The sequence below is a fragment of the Bombus bifarius genome, unplaced genomic scaffold, assembly GCF_011952205.1.
Source record: "Bombus bifarius isolate JDL3187 unplaced genomic scaffold, Bbif_JDL3187 scf7180000010252, whole genome shotgun sequence".
Lineage (NCBI taxonomy): Eukaryota > Metazoa > Arthropoda > Insecta > Hymenoptera > Apidae > Bombus > Bombus bifarius.
In genome coordinates, this window is record NW_022885576.1 from 471,092 (window position 1) to 495,679 (window position 24,588).

The 24,588-nt window shown below is 31.9% G+C and overlaps 1 protein-coding gene across 1 annotated transcript in view; it reads left to right on the top strand.

Annotated features, from left to right (window-relative positions):
- Positions 1-11,239, top strand: part of LOC117216175 — a 32,407-nt gene extending 21,168 nt beyond the window's left edge. Inside the window, exons 4-6 of the mRNA XM_033462717.1 lie at positions 4,283-4,416; positions 8,124-8,325; positions 11,044-11,239. Of these exons, the coding sequence (XP_033318608.1) occupies positions 4,283-4,416; positions 8,124-8,325; positions 11,044-11,156 (449 nt within the window). The 3' untranslated portion in view covers positions 11,157-11,239. The remainder of the gene's footprint in view (positions 1-4,282; positions 4,417-8,123; positions 8,326-11,043) is intronic.
- Positions 11,240-24,588: the final 13,349 nt, after the last annotated feature.

Here is a 24,588-nt window from a genome sequence, read left to right on the forward strand (position 1 = left end):
AGAGTGTCATCGGCGTAGCATACGATGCCCGTGCCCGGAGGCAGGAGGCAGCGAAGGACCGAGTCGTCGACCGACCTGGTGCCACGTCACGAGAGGCCATCCTCTTCTTCGCTTCCAGCAGCTCGTCGTCGGCGACATCCACCGTCCAGATGGAGAAGATCACCCCTGGGACGCGCTCACCGCCATTCTCGCGAGAACTTTCCGCAGGGTCTCGTTTTCCTCATCGAGCACCGACGGCCTCGATTCCTACCGCCTCCTTAAGGATCCTGATGTAGGTTCTTTTAAGGTTGGACGATATAATTGCCACTCTAATTATCTCCTCGACCCTCCTGATCATTTCAACACCGATATTAGCAGCCGTAACAGTCCTTATACAGCCGTAGCAGTCCTTATAGTGCAAGTCACCTACCGTTTCTTGCCCCTGGACCACCCAGATATTACAGAGAGGTTCGACTTCAACGAGACTAACGATTCCTCGTCGTCGGACCTCGTGCAGGTTCTCCAGTAGCCTTCTAGGGAAGATGGTCCGGCGTCTGAGACCATGGAGGGAGCCACAAACGGGCCCTCCGGCCCGTCAGCCGATCTCAATAACCCCCTCACCAGACGCAGAAGCCAATCCGGGGGCCTGACGATCCATCTCCGAATGGCCGTGGTCGTAAGATGACAACGCAGCGGAGCCCACAACGCAGGACTACCCACAACTACGCGAGTCTCTCCTACTGGAATCTCCCTCCTCTGCACCGTAAACTGTATATTTTTACGTCTGATATCGTTTCTGTGATTGTTTATTTAAATTTCGCCGAGGTCGTCACCATTAGTTCCAGTCCTAGTGCCACTTACTCTTCCGCACCCTACCCCGGTTAAAGCCGGTATAAAGTGACGGGGAGCTCCAACGAGAAGGTGAGGTGAGCGTTCTTGACAGGTATGGGACTACCAACTTCTCCGAAATTCTCCACACCGGATCGGTAAACCGGCGGATGCGTAAGGGCACCGACCGGCCGCCACCTGGCTATAGGACAATATCAGATTCATCAGGGTTTCTCACGGCGTGGTACTACGCCGCGAGAACCCATACCCGTCTCGTGCTCCCCTCTTAGTTAACGACTGCTCACAACTCGACTCTCAACTAACGACTGTCTGTTGATTCGTCTTTCTTCCTTAAGCATCCCTTTGTCTTTTCTCATAGCCTCACCACGTACGTGTTTCGCAACCGTCCACGGCCATGGTCACGTAGGTCTCTTTTCTGCGTAACTATTCGACTGAAGGGCCGACGACACATCGCTTGGCCCATTGAAGTTCCCAGACCCTTTGACGATCTGTTCATGATACTATACTCGGCCATTCTAACAAATACATCTGACCTCAGATGTGCTTATCGTCACTCGCACTACTAACTCCAACAATGTCCAACTTCATATGATCAGTCAGCGTAGAGGCCGTTTGCGGCCCTTTGTGCTCACCTTTTCGCTGGTCCATGTAACGGTCATTCCGTAAAACTTTTACCATTCGATACGGCCCAGGGAGCTTCGAGTGGAACTTTAGCCCAGGACCGGCCTGCGAGTTCTTGATCGCCACCAGATCCCCCGTCTTGTATGTTGTCACCTTCTTGCGTTTCTGGTTAAACGTTCTTCGCGGATAAAAGGTCGGATTGATAGCTCGTACCATCTGAAATTTTGTCATAGTTGCCTCATTCTCGTTTTTCATTCATTCCTTAGAACTCATGTTCTCGCCATCCTTCATCAGGGTACCAATTATCATACATTGTGAAGGGGTTCCTTGTTGCATGACATTTATGGAACAATAATATTTGCATTTATGTTTCTGAAACGAAGGAAATGAATAATAGAGTAATTATGTGCAAGTATGTATAATACACGTTTGTTACATGCATCATAAAACGATATTGATATATGATACATAAGTAGAGATGGAGCCGAGTACCATTAAATTCAATTACACCCAATTTTATATCAACGCATAAATGCGTATTCGGATTTATATACATGTATGTATACATGTATATGGACGAATAAAGTGGTGTGTTGGTTATACATACTGGATACGTCATTCAGTATTCAGTATTGGATGATCAGTACTGCGTTACATGTTATACGAAATGGACATGAATTTAGCAAATTTTTATTATATGTTGTTTTGATAATCTTTTATTCAAGGTCTTACTAATAAATGGTAAATTAAAACGAGGAAATAAGATGTTTTCTTTAAGAGAGGTAAATGAAAAATATCGTATTTCGGTTCGAGATTTTAAATCAAGTAGATAAATTCGAGAGTGCGATTATTTTAGAATAAATTCTGAAACACATTTTTATATTCTGCATAGATGAAACGAAAGAAACACTTGATAAACAATCATCATTCGTTTGAAAGATATCGACCATGAATTCTCAGTCACAACGAATCTGATGAAAAAATTACGTATATCGACAAGTATAGACGACATCGAATGATCAATATACGTGTAGTATGTATAACATAACAAAACCACTTGCATTTATTATATTTCAAGGCGTTTAATGCGTTTATTCGTGTATGTACACGGACGTATCCGAATATGCATCCAGTACAAACGTAGCCTAAGTTGGCTCATGCCTTTTCCAACTACGCGATTGCAATTTATATTAAAATTTGTCTTCGTAAGATTCTAAACTTTCATCGAACGTTAATCTGGTACTAACACTTCACTTTATTCTTCATTGATCGACTGGTTAATTAAGCAATGTTTTCGTTTATATGGTAAAATAAAAACGTGATAAAACACAACATCCTTGCAGTAAAATTATGTGACTTTTATCGGCATAAGTCATAACAGATCCATACAGGTTAGAAGAAATTATTCGATTGAAAACAAATATAACATATATTATCATATATTTTATATAATATAATGTATTTGCAGGTGAAATTCATAGAAGGAATAATGTATAATTGCAAATACGGAATTTATTCTTTTTAATCTAAAATGTTTTTATTGTGGGAGTTCTGCTGAATAATAATTAACGGTATTTAACCAAATAATAATGTATATAATTGCAAATTGTCAAGTTATAAGCATAAATTATGAACTTTTCTTTTGTGACTTAGTAATTTTTCGTATCTATTCTTCGTACTTGTAATTATTTCCTTAAGAATATCTACTTGAATAATCTATAATCTATAAAATTCACTTGTAAAATTTCATTCATTCCATTACTAAACTCGTTAATGATCTTTAGGCGTATTTATTAATACTAATAATTCGTAATTTATGTCTTTTTAAATTGAATTAATATAATTATTGAAATTTTACAAATTATTAATGTTAATAAATATTCTATTATAACGGTAATAAGTTTGGTAACTATGTAAATAAAGATTTATAAAATAATTGTAAAAAATTATACAAATCAGCTGATTGTCATGTTTAACATAAACTTGTAGGATTTAGAAAAAGATGATAATGTTCGTGCAACAGTAGTCTATAACCGGTACTTGTCATTTTTCAATTTGATAATATTACTACATAATTATTCGATTATTGTGGTAGAAGGCCCATGTGCCGTGGAAAGTCCTGTCGCCCTTTAGGTCACTTTTTTTCTAATACATACTACGTTTATTAAACGTATCATTCTATACATATAGTATATACATATACATATACATAGAATAATATATTCATTGGGATTAGGTTGTCATAGTTGTCATAGTTGTCATAGTTGTCATAGTTTGAATAATTATATTATGTTTCTAGTGCAACTTGGCTTCCAGTTACACATTTGGTATAACGAACGAAACATTGTCTTTGTAGGTAGACGTGTATATTTATCTTTGTTCAGCGAACAATAGATGAACAAATTTCTATAAAATATATTTTTCTATTAAACGTCGAATACAGCAAACTAAGAATATATTCCTTCCGAAATATTTAAACACTCAAAGGGTCAATCTATCAAACATACAAAACCATTTCATTAATTATTTAATAAATAATGCGATTGAATTTTCGAAAAAGAATATATATATATTATTGAGTATATGTATATATTGGTTAAGAGAAGATGTTTGTTTGAATGTAATAAATTTTGTTAGTACTACATACATATATAAAGGCGCATTACATACAGCTTAGTTATAGCTTATTAAAAAATGAAAGAATTTTCTGCGTGACCTAATAAAAATGAAGCGAAAGTAAACATTTAGCGAAGTTTTCTGTAGCACTGAATTGTTCTTGCACTGGTCTTCTCCAGAGTAATTCTATTCTAATTAATGTTATGAAATTGTACAGTCCCACAGACTGAAAACCCCAAAATCACGTTCAAGAAAAGCATGTACGTGGTCGGTGAAAGTTTAGAGGCAAACTGCACCTCCTCGGCTGCGCATCCAGTTCCTCACTTGACTTGGTACATAAACGGCAAGGAGGTGAGTAAATATCAAAGATAACAGCCAACAATCCAAAACGAATTAATTTTTACTCGGTAATGTCCTTAGCTTTAATCATTTAAAGTATACGTATAAGTATAAGTAAAAGTATACGTATAAGTATAAGTAAAAGTATACGTATAAGTATAAGTAAAAGTATTAAGTATAAGTATAAGTAAAACTACATCTTCACAATGTTTCTTTTTCTTCACGTGTTATCACTCACTGACAGCAGTCGTGTTTCACGAAATTTTCCTTTCTTCGTCTATTAACGTCAACTTTATTCAACGGATTAATTTAATTAGTAGCGCTGTCGTGTATGTCTTTAAAATTTTATTTATTTTTATATTGCTCGTTAATCTCAAATTTCAATTTTAATTTCCAACATACTTATATTTCCTAATACGATAAATATATAATATTTGAGGACTACAAGGGAATTATTTCAAGAAGGCGATGAGTCAAATTTCAATAATACTGTAATATTCAATATTATTATAATTTCAATATTATTAGCATATACCTAGATGCATATATCTACATATGAAGATATGTAAAGCTAAAGTGCAATCAACATTATATTAAGCATATACATTTGTGAACAAATTATACTAGGCTTTAGACCTATATCTATGAAATTTTATAAACAATTAAAAATACATTTAATATTGTAATAATCAAAATATTTAAAGTGTTCAGTAAAGTACAAAATATATATGTATATACATTTTAGACCGAACCAATTTAATAAACCAATTAATTTTGGTATTAAGTAAAAAGTATCGTAAGTAAAGTATCTTAGAAATTGAGCTATAAATGTAAATGAGTAATTATATTTGCACAATATTTAAATTAATATTTTATAATTTCTTTCCTAAACAAGAAAATACAAACAAATGAAATAGATTTTTTTTATTATTTTTCTATCAATTGGCAATTTTAATGCGTTTTATTAGGTATATTTGAAGAAAATGTGTACTCAAAGGTTGAAGTTTTCGATAAGCGGCAAGTTAAGTTGATGTTTAGTTTAGTTTAGAATAATCATCGAATTACGGTACGATAAGTTGTGTGAGTTAAATTGAGAGTTAAACTTTCATATTATCTTCTCGTATCCATGTGTAATACTGCTATAACTTTTTTTTTATAAAAGCGTACGAGAAACTCTCCGAGTCATCCTGTAATAATTCAACGTTCGATCAATGTCATTCAGCTATTTTTGTCCTTTTTTTGTTTTGAAAAATTTTGCGTCTTAAATGTAATGGAAATTTTACAGTCTGGTCCGACTAAGCCATCAAATATACATAATATATAGTAGTAACTACATATAAACGTCATAATAAGTGACGCAATTGTTATGTAATATTTATTTTCTATGCAGATAATAATATAAAATAATATATCATAAAGAAATAATTATTTTTTAAATCGTTCATTCTACACTTACCATACTTTTGAAGGATTGTAATCATGTTTCCACGATATTAAAATTTGTATTCAATTTTATTTCGTTGAAACCAATACTAAACACAAAAGATTGTACATAAAAATATAACGATGATTCTTTTAACTGATCAGTGAATGATATTTTTATTTTTCTTTATATGCATTGTACGATGGACTAAAAATTATAGTGATATAAGTCATGATTCTGAGAATCTGGATATTTTAACTTTTAGTTTTCAACTATTATCCCTGTAGTTTCAAATTGATCGAGTTACAATTTTATTCATTGGCACGATATGTTTTTACGACTTGAAAAAATATATTGAACTCTTTATAACACCTAATAGAAGCAGAAGAGTATATTACGAAAACTAGCGATGGTCTGACTTACACCACTATGATTCTCAGACCTTCATATTTGTCTACAAAGATGATTATGCATCTTTTATTAATAATAATAATATTTTAGATTTTAAGTTTGCACGATGATTATTGGATGATATATTTATGGTTTTTCAAGTTTTTAATCGTGCGTTTGCGTTAATGTTTGTATCGACGCGACGCGTCGACGTCTTGTGAACATTGCAGTTTACTTGTTCAGAACAGAGTTGAAATTGGGAAGCCTCCCAATCATCGCTAGCATACAAATACGCTCCTCGTCAAAGAGATAGCCCATGTGAGCTGTCTTCAATTTCTTAATGACGCGTGTAAAGTTTTTCGTCTGTAATGTATAATATCAAAACATTATGAGCTGAGGATATGCGGCTTGCTGGAAATAAGTGACAATGTCGTAGATGTTTTTACCAACTAAGAAAAACTATTCCAAATTGAGGTCGAAATGATAGCACACTCTGTCAATATGTTTGGAAATTGCTCAGTAGTTCGTGACCTATCGACGAGAAAAGATTGCAGTATATATATTATATAAATGTGTAAGTATGGGACGCGGAAAAATATTAAACGACTGTGAAAAAAAGCAAATTCTAGAACTAAAACAGCAACAGTTATCAGTAGCAAAAATATCGAAAGTAATAATAAGAAGTCGTAAAGTAATACACAATTTCTTAAAAAATGTTGAAGATTATGGCAAAAAGAAAAGTACCGGTTGGCCGTCATCGTTATCCAATCGTGATAAGCGAGCGATTTTGCGTGTAGCTTCCAACTCGCAGTTAATGCAAACAATTAACGAGGCAAATAATGGAAAAATCTAGTGTTAGTGTCAGTGTTTCAAGTGTTCGTCGAGTTCTACTATCCTGCAAAAATATCAAGAGGCTAAAATTGAAAAAGAAACCTTCGTTAACAACGAAGCACAAAGTAGAACGTTTACGCTTTGCAAAAGAAAGAGTGCATTGGAAAAAGAAATGGAGAAGGCAGACGAAAAATATTCAACTTGAATGGTCCTGATGGGTTCCAATATTATTTTCATGACATAAGAAAAGAGACAATGTCAGCAATTCGATGACAAATGGGGGAGGCAGCGTGATGGCCGGCATCGGTTATTTCGACAACACAAGTATCAAGTTCGTCGTTGGGAGAATGCATAAATACATAAATTTAATCAAAAAACAAATAAATAATCACGCAGAACGCATTTCTGGGCCTGATTACATCTTTCAACAAGATAACGCAGCTGTACACACATCAAGATTGGTCCAATCATATTTTAATGAAAAAAATATATCTATTTTGCCCCGGCCTGCACGCTCCCCGGACCTTAATATTATTGAAAATTTCTGGGCAGAACTTGTTCACGGCATATACGCGAATGGAAAGCAGTATCAACACGCACAACAATTAAAAAATGCAATTGTACGCGAATGGAATACGTTAAGTCAAAATTACATTCAGAAACTATATAAGTCGATACCAAATCGTACAATAGAAGTAATAGAAAATAAAGGGGGATGTATCCATTATTAAATAAGTATATACGTTTGATAAGTAATTATCGTTAGTTACAATTTATGTTGATTATTATTTTCTTGTTGTAAGAAATTAATTGAGAAATTAAAGATCACATGGGCTATCTCTTTGACGAGGAGTGTAAATAGTGACAACACGGCCCGAAGTCGTTACGTTAATTTCAGGTCTGCCATGAACGAGTAGACTGTAACAATATATTCGAAACATTTGCATAACTCCAACGCATCGTTAGAATACGATCGAAACCCGACAAGCCATAAATACGTCATCGAATAATAATATTTTTGCCAAAATTTATTCTGACCAAATGTCATGAGCTTTTTGTGTGTTATACTATGTAGGTGGATATTAGTCTGGTAAACCACTATCCTCACACGTATCACGAACACCAACTAATGTCAGCTACTGCAAAACTAACGATAGAAGTATCCGCGTTGCATACAGGGGAAAATGGATATTTGGAAATCAGTTGCTATTCAACTATTCCTGATTACCCATTACGCCACGTGCAGTACGCTGATGTTAGGATGGAATCGGTTTCAGGTAATTATTCCACTTAATATAATTTTTAACAATTATATTTTCGTTCCAATCTTTCATTTTAGAATTTATTAACGTATTTATTTTATTATTTTGTTAAAATCACGAATATGGAGTGGTGCATATAATTGGAAATCCAGTTTAGGTAGTATAAATCCAGTTTGCAGATATTTAGTTCCAGAAATTTATTTCTCACAGAATTTTTTAACACTGCTCGTTGATCCAATTTTAGGAAAGTAACTTTAGAACATTTTGCCCAGGTGCATAAAAGAGGCAGATTAATTACCAATGTATAATTTCTAAACACTGCCTTTATTCAATGTTTCTATACAGATTTTCTAAACTTTCATTCAACGATTATTGAGGATTATGTTTTTACAATCTTCTCATAGGTCATATCCTTTTTATGTATCAGTTATCGAGCACTCACTTTTAGAGAGGTCCTCAATCGGATTTTCGAATGCTATTCATCGCGTACAGAGTGCGCACGTGACCTATTTATTTTTGCTATCTTTTTTCTTTTTTTTTTTTTAATCCGGAAATCATATATGAACGTCCCGTATTTTATGGAACTTGCCTGGTTTAAATAGAAATTTGCTTTTCAAATGGAAATTCGTTATTTCAGATAGACATCGATACGCAAGTACGTATTAGCAGATTTGGTTTCACAAAGAGAAAAAAGAATCACGTACATGATGTCATTTCTTCGTTCTTTTTTTCTGCTAAAAAACATTCTTTTACTCTAATCTAGTAGTCACGAGGTTTTCATCTCAAATTCCTTTTCCATGCTTCAGATAAGGTGAACTAATGAATGAGATGCGTAGTTACCCTAAAAAGTAGTTCTAATTAACCCGTTTGAAGTGCTATTGCATCGCGAGAGGAAACATCCAATTAAAAATAGCAATCGCGAAATTCGTACTTTCTTCAGTTCCATGTACATCTAATCTCATACTCGTAGCAACTATTCCATATTTGACTTGGTTTTCATGCACAATCATGCTAAATAATATAATATCTTTTGTACTATATATAGTGTTATATGTATATCAAGTATATTAATTATTAAATGTAATCAAAGAAAAGTAATCAAGTAATCAAGTAAAAGTAAAGATATGAGCAGTGTGCTTAAGCGTGTTCTTGTTAACTTTTCTATTTTTTTTTTTTTTTGTCATTGCTATAATTAAGTCAATTTACTATGCTGAAAGTGAAATATAGCTTTCAATAAACTGTATGTGATATATTAGAGCGAACATTATTAAACTGTGCTATCGAAAATAGTTTAGATATAGAGTAATATAGGTTATTATGGTATAATAAAAATAGATTTCCTATATATATTGTAATTCCTGTATTATATATTTAATGTTCTCTTGTGAAGAAGGAACTATATTTTCTTTTCAGTAATTTATATGATCTGTCAATAATTTGTGACGATACAATGCAGAAAATCGTGAATGAAAAATTGTTTACTTTCAATCTTAAAATCGTTGTTCTAACGTATTATTAAACACGTAGGAATATTTTATTTTTGATAAAACAGGTTTTCATTTTGAAAACATGTACTTTTCAATAGATTCATGCTTAAATTCCAAACAAATGGCAATGCCAAATGAACAACGTAATGTGATCAATCATTGCAACGTTAGTTATGTACATTAACTTAAATTTTTTTAAACCATCGTAATAACAAAACTCATATTATTCATTTCTTACGAAACATTGTATATTTATCTTCTACTTTCAAAAGACTTATACCCTCAATCTATCTGGTTACTCCGCTTTTTGGCTGTTTTATATTAAAATACGTGTTTTTAGCTAGTGACATGGAAGTCAGAGAATTAAAAGAAACAGATTTATCACATCTTTTCCATGCGCTTTTATCTTCATACCTCTCGTAACATGTTCTTCCATTTCTCATTAGAAATACATTCGACGCTAAAATTTATTCCAGTTACGTCAACAGTCGTACACCATGTTATATTAAAAGGCGAAATTCCTATTTACAATTTCTCATATTTTTCGAATATCTCGCATTCTATAATTTCTTGTAAAAAAATAATTGCAAATATGCAATATGTATTTTTCGTATAAAAACTTTTCGTTTTTATATTATCCGGTCCTGTGGACTATTCTTTCACGTTTTTAGATCACTTCTTTCGCAACATTATATTTTATTTACAGTTATTATGTTTCCTTTGAAACGAAAAAGTTTTATAATTGTTTAAAGATATCGAGGAATGTCATTTAATTCTATATTTTATATGACAAAAAAGAATTTGATATATATAAAAGTTGTTAGTGTATTAAAATACATACTATGAACGGGATATAATTTAAAGTTCATTATTTATATTAAATATTGAAACTTTACGATAGATAAAATATATTATAAGACTTTTGAAGTGAGGTATATAATTACCACTAGTCGTCAAATATTTCGTTTATTAAATTTTAACACGAACTATATTACTTGAATTACGGAGTGGCATTTGATCAAAGTATTCGAAATCAAAATTAGGAAGGCTACATAAAGGAAACAGTGCAAAAAATCCATATACTTTATGAAATAATCATTTTATTTATTAAAAACGTAAATGTATAAAATTTCTATAAAAAACCACGAGTTAGTTTTTTTGACAACTTGGGCAGTTTTACTATTGTCCAAGTTCGCACATTCTGTGTTTCTAACGTGATATTTGTTTTTTTAATTCGTTGTTCCAGTGCAAATTATACCCGCGCCGATCGCCGAGTCCTCAGCACCAAATGTCGCGCGGGGGTGGCCTCTAGCTACATTACTGTGCATACTCTGCGCGATGCACAAGATCATTCCTTAATAAAAGTCAATTGCTATAGGATAATTAAAACAAGAGAAAAAGAAAGAAATTAAACAAAGAAGAAGAAAAAAACACAGGAAAAAGTAAAAAAAAGATGTGTAATATACGTAAACGGAGAGTAAACACAAGTGGAGAAAAAAAGGGAGAATTTGTGGGAGGGAGGGGGGAATATATATTATATACATATACATATAATATATATATATATATATATTAAAGAACGAACAATCACAATGTCTTCCTTGATTATACCGAAATACACGGGGGCAGCGATTTTATTGTCTTGCAGAAATTTTATAAACTCATATAGACGCGGCTTCTTCGTGCAACTATTTTCGATTGTCGCTTGTATCAATCGTTATCTATTTCGCGAAAATATTGTCGAATTCCAAGGAAGAATTCCGTTCGTTTTTCTGGTCTGTTTCGACTCGCAAGAGTTAGAAATGAGACCATTGAAACGGCAATAGGGGGAAAGAAAACGAGATAACACTTAGTGAATAGCAATTCGCCGGTTAACAGTGATTTTTTCTAAAAAGAAAAAGATGAAAAAAAAGAGATAGGTATATACGCACGGGCGCATTTTCCTTCTTCTCTTTCTGCTTTTTCGTCCTTTTTCTTCTTCTTTTTCTCCTTCTCGTCCTTCTTTTCCTTCTTATTCTTCTTCTTCTTCTTCTCCTCCTCTTCTTCCCTCCTTCTCTTTTTCTTCTTTGTTTTGTTTTTCTTTTTTTCTTCTTCTCGTAACGTCGACCACGCAACATCGATCCGTTTACCATCGTTCGAAATCTCTCTGCGCGTATCAGTGTCCTCGATTTCAGATTTTTTAACTACGTTGATACGATATCGAATTAAATCGATTTCGTACTGAACCATCGAGAAGAATTTATCAGATCCGCGAGAAAATAGGTATATACGGATGTACTTATTGTTTTATCGATAAGTTAAAGAGAGTTATCCATCGCTATTCGGTGATTATTGCGACGGGACGCGATGGACAAATCCGTTCATTCGATTGGTCTATTATAACGATCGAACACGGTGTAATGAATGTCAATTCGTAAATCGAATTTCTTGTTCGAAATTAAGGAATGTAATCGTATAGTTATCGTTTCAAACAAATGTTGAAGCATTTATCGTATATAGTTTAATACTTCTAATTTTAACATCTGTTATTTAAATATATGAATTTTTCTTTTATTAAATTGATGTTTCGATTTCCGAAATACTGAAAACGATTTAATACGACAAACAAAAGAATTGAATATCTTTAGTGTGTCACTATTATTACCATTAAACACATTATTTTCTTGTCATTGCTTTTTTGTCGACATGCATAACCAAAGATGAACATTGTGATCGATTATTTAACGTTTCTACATTCCTAGTTGTAGTATCATGTATGTACTCGTCATAAAGCTAATTTATGTACTAATAATAAGTAAGAAGGCAGAATTACCTATATATTTCATATACATATCGTATATATGTATGTATAAAAAAATATTATAAGTTAAATAGGTATGGTACATACGAGCTTTGTATGTGTGCATGTGAATATTTTGTTTTTAAATATCTTACATATTTATATATAAAACAAAAATTATATACGTATGTACTTACGTATGTTTGCTAACAGACGCTAAGTATGTATACCGGTATGGAAACTGGCATCCTATTTACAAATCAGAAATTAAGACTGTTGTACCTTGTTATCAGTATAATGATATAATTGGTCGTATTTGACTATGATATTCGTTTATTCCGCTATTAACGTTTTCTTCATTTAATCGCTTGTTCCTCGCTCTTTTTGATGAAACTCACGAATAAAAATCATTAATGTAAAGCTAGTTACATACGTTTAGTTATACCGTGCAATAAAACTACAATATACATTATACCTCTATGTATAGTACATTATACAGTAATAATATACATTGTAAGAACCATTATATGTGTATGACATACACTCTATTACTATGTAATATTATTAGTATAAATTTTACATACATTTGTTTTACCTGAAAAAGTTTAGTACAGGCCAAAGCCGTACACTTTGTCGATCTACATATAATGTATAGATACATATGTACATAGAGTACAATTATATTTTCAATTTTAATACAACTTCTATAAAAGATGAATATTATGAATATTTAATCAAATTGGTATTTTCTCCCTTTTTTCTTTCTTTTTTTATTTTAAATAGAGACGTATCGTTAGATATACGAGATCATGATCCGTTATTATTGAAACTTTTTATTTGTTATTTAAAATAACTAAAATCTTAGACAATCTTTTATATAGAATAAATAAATAATAGTAATAATTAGTAAATTATTTATTTTATTAAAACGGCTAAATGCAAACGAACTAAATTAATTATATCATCATAGTTGCCTAATCATGTCGAAGCAAAAGAATGCGAATTTCTGATACTTATTTTAATCTCACTTTGTCGGACTTCCCGCATAGTTATATTGCACGTTATAATTAACCGTGTATAGATAACTTGATAAAATACGTGCACACGTAGGATAGTCCCTTAAGAACAAAACTTGTTCGTTGCGCGACGCGTCCCATTGCGCTAATCCCATAGCAGGTCCTATTTTTAACGAAAGAGGGGAAAGCACGAAAGAAAGAAAGGAAACGTTTTATTTTATCACAAGGGAAGGTTTAGCTATTTTGTCAGCACGACAAATAGTCTATAAATGGCCATCCTGAACAAGAACAGAAAAACAACATGTGTAATTATAGAATTTCCTTGCCTACGCACCGTGTTCTGCACATCGTGTCGATCAATAAAGTTGTGTATACGACGGCTTTCCGGGACATGCCACGTGTGCACGATTCTAAAACGCTTCTGTTCCCCTTTTTCTTCTCTTCTTTTTTTCAGTTTAACGCGTTCTGTGGAAAAGAAGAACGAGAAGAGGGAGTGAAAGTGACAGATGATAGATACAGATAAAACGAGAGAAAAAAAAGAAAGAGCGATCAAGTGCTGTGAGTGGGGGGGAGGGGACTGTTATATTCATAATGGTAAGAGTTCTTTAGCAAGTGATAGGTACTTTCCACGTATCGGGCAACATATCGTAGCGTTATAATTATACATAAAGAGTTAATCTTTTCGAGCCTCACGGCTACTTGATTGTCCCTGATCTCAAGAGGCGCGCGAATAGCTGCTAGCTACGGCACCCTGCCGATACAATGTAATGGAGACGCTGACGAACGCGAAACAGCTCTGCCCATTATACAGACTGATTGTGAGTCAACCGAAAAGGAATTTAACATGAATAATGACGACTATTTTCAGAGTTGGTTGGACAATGCTTACGACATGATTTAAACGTAAAATATATATATGTAAAGATTTGAATAGTCCCTGCTTTAAATTTATAGATTTTTAGCAGAGTAAAACGTTTACATCTATGATAATGAGATCTAAATTTATATTAATAATTTATAAAATTATGCGTCTATTTGCAGGGCATTTAAAATGTTATATCGAATTAAAGAGGCTTAAATATTACTTGCAATATAAAATGCCTCACCTATTAAAAAAGTAACACGAAAGATTCGAAACAGATCAAGATTAGTTAGTTACGATTTGTACGAACGAATATGTGTAAAACAACACATAATATACACTATGTAAATATTGATTGTAAGTATTCGGAAACTTTGATTAATTTATAGTAAAACTTTTTGAATTTGACCAAAATATACAAATTGACGATAAATCAGTAAATAATTTCAATAAATAACAGATATAACAATAATATAATATGTATATATATATATACAATATTTATTATTTAAATATCATTATTTGGATTAATCTCGAAAATTTTTCTATTCGAAAAATCTGGAAGAACTTTCTTGATCTAACTTATAATTCACAGAAATCCAAGAATCTAAAGATAAAAAGCTTGCCAAGTAACGAGTAATTTTACAATTACGCAAGTTAATTTTATCATTACGCGCTATACGTTAAAAATTAATTTAATCACACGTCACAATTTTATTATACGTAAATATGATGATTACGGAGAATGTGTAAAATTATAGTACAATTTATGCGTAATTTCGTAATGAAAATATGTTTTGTTAAACCTAACAAGTGTCTACATATTTTTAAGCCATAGTGTGTATTGAAAATAATAATGGTACATATTTTTAGAATGATTCAGTAATATAATTCAAATGATGCTTTTATGTCATTAACCTATTAGTTACATTTTGTACAAAATTGATTAAACTCAAGATATTAATTATTTACTTCGTACTTGTATAGACGTAAGTGCTTATTATTCGTTTTTATATTACTTAGGAACGTGAACGAGTTAATATTCATAACAAACAATTCACACGAATCGTATTTCTTCGAGTGTTCTATAGTCAAAATATATAGCATTATATGTTAAAACAAAACTTTGCTTTTAATCTGGATATAGTTATAACATCAGGTTTGATCATCTGTCAAAGAAGATTTCTATCGATATTACGATATTATATTAGTCCCTAAACGATTGTTTTGAAAATTCGTAGCTTTTTTTGTCAGTAAATTTATTCTATTATATATTTTATATATTTGGCAACAATCGTTTATTGTGCACTTTTATAAAAAGCTACTTAATAAAGATTATTTACAAATTGGACATTAAATAAGGTTAACGATTAAGGGAAAAATCTGGCATTGGTCAATAAAACGTGTCATTTAAAAAAAAGAAACATTTTCCCAGGGTATATATAGGCATATGTAAGTAGTACCCCGAAATTCTTCGATTTTGTCATGAATTTTCCGAACAACCCGATAGAATAGAACGTGCCCGTGGATGTGTAACTAAAGATTTTGTATTGTGCACTTCAGCCTTTCAGAAACTAAATTAATCATACTTTTTATTAACTTCTCAATTTATCACTCTGAAAGCCGCAAAATGGAAGACAAAAGGCGGTTGACGATGAGTAGCGAAAAAAAAACGAAGAAACCGGCAAATTCAGGCCGATAGAATATCGTTGACAAACGATGAAAATGTTGTTGCTATTCACATTGATGTCTTCTTTCCAAGCGCTGATTGTAATCATGAACGAGATTCCATCGAGCGATGATAAAGCGTTGATCAGTCCGGCGAGAAAAGTAGCCGTGAGGATAGTCGGCGGAGAAATCACGAACATAAGAAATTACCCGTTTCTCGTAGGTGAAATGCGCCCGTGAAGATTCCTAAATATTATTTAAAACTGCGGATACGCGAGTCATGCTCTAATCGTCTCCAAAATACAAAAATAGGAAAGATACAGGTAGAAAATGGCGCCAACAAAATATCTATTTACGAAATCTTTTCATGTCTCGATGACATGGTAAGAATTATTATTCCTCGCGATTTTACTAAAATTCGTAGAGAATAGTAGAAAATATGTACGTATTTAAACTGTTTCCTATTAACGGAATTGATCAAGGTAAAAGTAGGAGGGAAGAATTTGAAAAAGGGGGTTAAATAATAATTTAGGAGCGTATAGTGTCTATATAAAAGTAAGAAAGTCAGTATGAAAGTAAGAAGTAATTTACCGATATAGGTACAAATTAATCTTGGAACAATCTCATCCGTGAAAATTGACAAGAAGAATACTTAATCAGAGTTACAATTCGTATAAATAAGAAGAAAGTGTTTTATTGAAGTGTTTATATGTGCATAAATAGGTGCCCCTAACCAAATTCACCCTGGAAACGAGGACAAAATTCGATATAAATTCATAATTTCCAGAACGGTCACAATTCTATTCTAAAATATACATAATCTTCGTCCAAGTTGAAGATATACTTGTAGAGGAATACTTATTATATTAAATAGAAAACTAGGATAAGATCTGCCTTGAAACAAACACTGATGAGACAAGTCGATAAAGAATATTTCAAAATGTTCAGAGTTTAAAGTTTCTTCCTACGAATTAAATGTACCAATTCTCGTCGAAACAATCTTCATCTATAACCGGATCTAATATCTCTTTCAAGATTAATTTGCAAACCTATGTGCAATTATATTGATAATATAATTAGACCGTAGATACTCATGCAAATGCATATTTTTATGAATATAATTAAAGAGGTAGAATCTATGTGCAGAGTTATTTTATTTACTAAATATTATAATTTTATATATATTTACGCGTCATGTGCATTCTACGTATTTTTGTATCTTCACATTTCCTATGAATGCATAAAAGTTTGCAATTTATTAATAATAGTGTTCTTCTCACTTTAATAGATAGTATACGCACCTAAATTTTCATTCGTCTCTGTAGCAAACAGTTCTTCGATTAGTTCTGAAAGTCTTAGGTTGTTCGAAAGTTGATAGCGAGATGCATAAAAAAAGTAATCAAAAAAAGTAATTAGCATTTTGTCGAATGTTCATTTACTATTCTTTTTTATATGATATTTTACTATCTACCGAGTGGCCTCGATTATTTTTCAAGAAGGCTTTTCGTCTCTTTTTGATAATGAATTCTTTCAAGTTACGACGTATTAAAAATGTTTGTGGAAGCTAAAATAAATGACGTTCAGGAGTCCTTAATTCCTCCGAATTAGCTTATTTTCTAACTGAGGTTCGATATACTACTATACCTGTTTACTATAACCTGTTCTTGTTAAAAAACGGTTTCTAATTGATTATATTTTCTAAATGTTTCTCTTTAACTACTACATTTAATGTTCGGTTAGGAGCAGTATTTCTTTGAATTTTCTACTATATTATATAAATTGTTCGTGAAGTTGACAGCAAAATTTCAAAAAAGTTTCATAACAATCTGTTCTTATAGGATTATTATGGAAAGTTATTTTATTAGGTTGCATGTATATCCATCGTTTTATTTTCCGTTTGTGCTGAATTTAGTTGCTCCAGGTAATATTTTTAGGTTTATAGAGAATTCAATTTCTTGGAAATCAAGCAATTTTCTAAAGCCTAGAATATACGATAAGCGAATGGTGCTATACTTGGTGAATATATGTTTTCAACTAATGTCTAATATATTTTGCTTCTTCTTGATCGATATATCGATGAATGCAGGATTTTTCTCTTCGATAGAGAATTTTATCGAATATATACATGCTATATAACAGAGTATACTAATACTCTATTTATTGGAAGGCTGAGAATTATGGTGTAAGTCAATCCATTATCATGTTCCACAACATAGTGCTCTACATTTATTGTTCTAATATTTATTTCATTTTTTAAATGATAAAAGTGTATTCAGGCAAAGAATAAAGACATAGCCTCGTTAACTGCGGAACTAACGGGACAATATTTGTAATAGCTGAAATGCGTGATTAAATCGAATTTCCTAAAATCTTGACTTACATCGTGTTATGATATTGCGAACATTTCGAACAACCTAATAAAAGAATTGTGGATGTTTAATATTTATGCAAGTTCATATTTTTACGAATATAATTAAAAAAGTGGGACATGATTAAGAAATTGTTTTACCTGTTAAATAGTGTAGAAAATATTTTATGCTTTGGATATTTTATATATTTTTGCATATTATGTGCATTTAGTGCATTTTGCATCTTCAAATTTCTTATAAATGCATAAATGTACGTTAGGATAAGGAATTTCTTCGGAGACGATTAGAGCGTACGTTGTAAGTATCCGGGTTCTATCGGTAAGAAGTAAAGGTTCGCTGATGACGAAACCGAATTTTCAATGTCAATTTCTCATAGGTCTCGGTCCAACGGCGACACTTTAGTCATGTCTGCGGAGGTACTTACATAGCACCGAGATTCGTTTTGTCCGCCGCGCATTGCATGGTCAGGTGCGTTCTAATTGTAAGACTGCGACACGTACATATGTAGGTATGTATACAGTCTATGACTCTTATCCGTAAAATGGTAGCAAAGTATCGCCAGTACTGGATATCTTAACCGACAGATTAATAAAAATATTCTATTAGTGAAATGTTGCAATGTTTTTACCGATTCAACGAATTCTCATTGGTGCTTTGAAAAGTGAGTACATGATAAATGAATACGCGCTATACATATACCGCTCATACACCGAGAATATTTATAAGTTTCTGAGGATAATTAGAAACTAATTTTCAGTCATTTAATCGATCGTAGAAAGAATACCGGGAAAATTGCTGATAGTCAAAGCTAAGGACTTTTTTTAATTGTACTTCTTGAGCTAATAATGAAAAAGAAATGAATTGGGAAGTTTGTATATTGAATTGTAACATATGAAATGTCTTTTTGTCTAACTTTACCCTACGCTAAGATATTTAAAAGTATTTCATTAATGAAACCAAAAGAATTTCTCGTTAACGAATTACAATTATATACATATCTATAATATTATATTATTTAAAGAGTTTAGATTTATTTTGTAGATTTCAGAATATTATTCTTTACAATTTATTAGTGAGCATCCATAATAACTTGTACGCTATTAGTGCTCTCTTTAATTAAAGTATTCTATCTAGAATGTTCTTCAGCTTTCAAGTATATTTAAATAATTCAAGCCTCTATGTTTCTTCCTTTTAACATTATCAAATAACATATCAATAACAATATCAATAACATTATCAAAAACGCTTGTATATTTTTAAGTGTAAATATATATGTACATAATTGTAAAAAATAAAAAATCTGATATATTCATATTTTTCTGGTGTATAGTTATACTATTTAGGTGTATCCACAAGCTGTTGTGAAATAATTATTTAAATATTTGGAACTGAATGAAGAAAGCAAAGAAAATGATAAAACTTCCGTTTTGCCGGATGTTTCGTAGTAGTAGATTTTAACTAATGGAAATAGATTATTTGTTATTATTTATATTGTTACGATATATACATTTATATTTTAAATAACATTAATATGTTATTATATTGTTATTATATATACTATATTATATATATATTGTTATTATTTATATGACGAAAAAAATTACTACAGAAAACTTTATCTTCAAAATCATTTTAACAAGGGATACTATAAAATATATGTTCTACCATTGTAATAAATGGCAAGGACAGTAATTAATGATAATCGCCTTTAAATCTATAAATTACTCTTTATATCGAGAAACACTATACAAAATAGACTTTATTCGCAAAATATAAATTATACATCTACGGCATGCGTATATTACAATCCAATATACTCAAACCAACGTAAGCAGTATTTCCAACCTTATATATCCAGTAATTAATTTAAGTAACGCTATCTTGCTTTTTAACATATAAAATCGACTTCTACGTATTATGATCTTCGTATTAATGAAATTCCGTTTATGAAAATACGCTCGATTATAAAACACCTAGTTTTTTTCATATTCTTTGATCACGCAATGCGTATAAATTGTGCATCTTGTATATGTACAATGTACTTGTATAGATACGTAAAGGTAAAGTTGGCCTGCTGAAAGCCATAGAAACGAGAACGTGGAATCGATTTCCTTTCAGAGCTCGACGTACCGACGATTTTGTAAAGATTAGTTATAACAGTTTATCGAAACCAAAGGCATGATAAATGCTGTCAATAGTTATTTTTGTATTAAAAGCGTAGATAGATGAGACATTGATCGAAGAAAAGGATTTATTATAATATCTCTCGCGTATCTTTATGCTACCATTTTACGGTAATAGAGCATTCTTCGCTCGTAGCGCTTTCATTGCTATCATAGATACGTATGCTGCTTTTAAGATCTCCAAATGTAACAGATACGATACGTTAATTTTAAGGATATCAGAGATCCTCTATAGCTCGTTTAAAATTAACTGATTCAAGGCTATTTATAACTTGTCCGTGTCTTTTATATCTAATCAAGTATCAGATGAAGAGAACGAGTTAAAAATCTATAGAAAATCTATGGAAAATCAATGAACGAAAGATTTTATCGTTTTATTTTTATCATTATATATAGTTTGGATGGGTTATTATGGATAATTGAAGGATTTGAAGCAATAAGGGGACAGCTTCAATATTGAAATACTTAGTGGAAGAGAAAGGCCTATTCTACCTATTCTGTAGGTTTGGTACTGAAAAATTAAGAAATTCATTATCGGGAATAATTGAATATGAATTTTTAACGCTTTTATATCGCATTATCAATATTCTTTTGTTCGATTTTAGAATTAAGCATGTACTTTTTTCATTCTTATAATTATTTCAAAATTATTGATTGTTATATGCGATATAATATTAGGTACATATTTGGTTCTTTACAAAATTTCATAATCTACGGTTTATTTCTCGAAAGCTTGAGAGCTTGTTCCCTTCCTAGTATCGGTTGTAGTATCTAGCTATAGGCGACCAGAGTAGTTGAAGGTAGATTTCAGTTACGTTACTTAATTTTAGGCTGTTTAATTATGAATTTCGATTATTACTTTGTGGTCTTTCGTTTACTTTTTTACTTTTGCAATTTAATGCAGTTTCTGCTTATTAGTATTAATCATTATTTACTAATTTTTGAATACCACCAACGTTCTTTGTTTTACTGCATATAAGTCAGCAATCCCGTTAAAGTTAATCCGTTGAAGTCTAACGTTGCATATATATACAATATACATATATTCGTATTATAGATATGTTTGGAAAGAAATGGAATACATAATTAAATCAAAAGACGAATCATAGTATATAAACGATAACGTCTATGACGGGACAAATAGCATTGATCAGCCAATTGAACTAGCTGTAGCAAAGTCAATTTTACCATTAGATCGCTGTTTTGTTAACCTTTGCGACTGCGTTGCGAACCGCTGCGATTGTTAACCTTTAGATCGCTAAATGTACAATCTAATCTAGGTAGAATGTCTATGTTTTGAATGAGTCTATAGTAGAAGCATTGCTAAAAATCCAATTTGAACAGAAAATCGATAAAATTGCACATACGAATCAAATAATTAATTATTCGACCATCAAACTGTTAACTGAGTTAGATTACCTTCGATTAAGAAATATTTCTTTTTCATTGAAAAGCCAATTTACAATTTAATAAGTACTTGTACAAAAATTCAATACAATCAGTTCCTGATGAAAATACACGTATGTATTGTAGCTAATAAGAAACAGGAGCACTTTAAAATACTTATCGATTCAGCAGTGAAATAAAAAATTCGTAAGTTATGAATTAATATTAACACTTAAAGGCTATCGTGTGAATATCACTTAATATTATTGTCCTGTAATAATTGTTCACTTCCACACTGTAAACGACTTTTCTACTTTTCGTCTAATATCAAATAATAATGAAATATTTAATTGCATTCGTTTGACTTTATTGATTTGTAAAATGAAAAGTATGTACATACATACATATATATAGTATATTCGATGACAGCTTTTAAGGGTTAAATTGCAAATAATTCAACTAACGAATTGATAATTAATAACCAAAAATCTCAAGTTCCACACAAAATTTACTTTTTCATGGTACTATTTTACACCGGTCAGCATACGTAGTAGTGTATACCAACGACAGTAGCGACCATAGCAGTGAAAGGGTTAGCGGCGTTATATAGATCTTATTAACGTTTAACAACCCAAATTTAGAACAAAAAAAAAAGACAAAAATCGCAAAAACAAGAAAGAAAAGAGACGGAAACTGACAATGTAAGTGCACTAATCATTCGTCACTATCTTTGTAATCGACTCATCAATTTTCCATCAAATTTCGAAAAGTGTTTATTATCTTTCCGTGTGAAGTCAGCTTTCTCTCCACTTTGGAAACAAGGAATCAGTGGCCGCCCGTGATGATCTTACAAAATTACTTGATCTATTGTTATTGTTCTACGCGAAAGTTCTTATGTGTGCGTTAGGAAGAAAAGAAAAGAAAAGATGTAATGCAATGAAAAGAGCGAACCATGTAAGAATATGATGTGCAACTTACAACTGATTCGATTAAATCATTCGTATAGACCGACGTTTGACGGCAATTGGATAGCTGAAAGTCCACGTCGATTCTACGCGATCGCCGGAGCCACTTATGTGTACTTTCCAAGCTGGAGTTCCATACAGATGGAATTGATAGACAGAATATTACCGCACACGAACTTTAGATTCTCGAACATGCATCACGATATTGGATTGTTCAGGGTGATTATTATGTGTATATATAAACTCTGTGTGAAAAAAATAAAATAAATGAAAGAAATGAAAAAAAAGAGAGAAAAAGAAGAGAGGTGGAAGTTAATATGAAATATCCTGAACCAACTATATGTATATATATACGTACATTCGTATATATGTATATATCTATGTACTTACATGTGTATTTACATTCTAAATATATGTAGATCTAACCAATGACTATTTTTCGTTTCCTCTCATGTTCAAATCGGAGAATATTTTGATTGAAATTGAATAAAGAATATATATAAGAATATATATTTATAGTGTAAAGAAATATTTGGTCTTGGTTACCGTAAACGGATTCTGCACTTTTGGATCGATGCAGATCCAAGAGGGAGATTGTTAAAAAAGTTGACTGCAAGATTGACCTCGAGCATGGTTTCTAAATTTTTTTTATCGCGCCATATAGTACTCATTGTGAGGAACAAAAGTCTAAAAAAAATCATGAATTGCAAATGTAAAGTTCTCATGTAAAGTGGTAAGAGGGCGTTATTATTACCAAAACCGATTTTAATTACGTAAGTTTTATATTTTGAGTAAAGTATGTTATCCTTTATCTGTTTGCTAACGCACATTAATATTGCAACTACGAGATAATCAAAATGTTTCAAAGCGTTTCATACGCTTTGTTACGTCCGGTGACTCTCTACACAAACCAGGCCCCACGCCGCGGACAAGATTTTTTTCTTTTTTTTTTTTATTTAATTCTTTACATTTATAATTTGTCCAGTTTGGACATTTGGTAGAATTTTTTAGCTGTTTGATTATCATGTGAGCGGCTACCCCCAGCGGGATACCATCTTCGTGTTTGTTAGGTTGTGTCCTTTGTGAGGTCTGCTGGGTATTTCCTTTTCAGTTTTCTATCCATGTTTGAGGCGTTGATCGTTTCCGCAGCTAGCCGGTTTGGGTGTGTTCCTATTCTTTCTTTGTATTTTCCTGCGTATCTGCTAATTTCCTCTTTGACCGTTGGTATTCCCAGGTCCTTCCGTATGTCCTCATTTCTAACCATGGGACGTTTACTATTGTTCTAAGAATTTTAGCTTGTATTGTCTCTATTTTGTTTATATGGCTCATTGCTTCTGTCCCTCATAGTGGTATTCCGTACGTCCAGATTGGTTTCATGATCGTTTTGTATATTTTTAATTTATTTTCTATGCTTAACTTGGATTTTCAACTTGTTAGCCAACTTGTTAGCATTTGTCTCCTTGTTGTCCGTATTTTGTCTATTATTGATTTAGTATGCTGTTTCCATGTGAATTGTGTTTCTAGGTGGAGTCCTAGGTATTTGACTTTCCTTGTTCGCGGTAT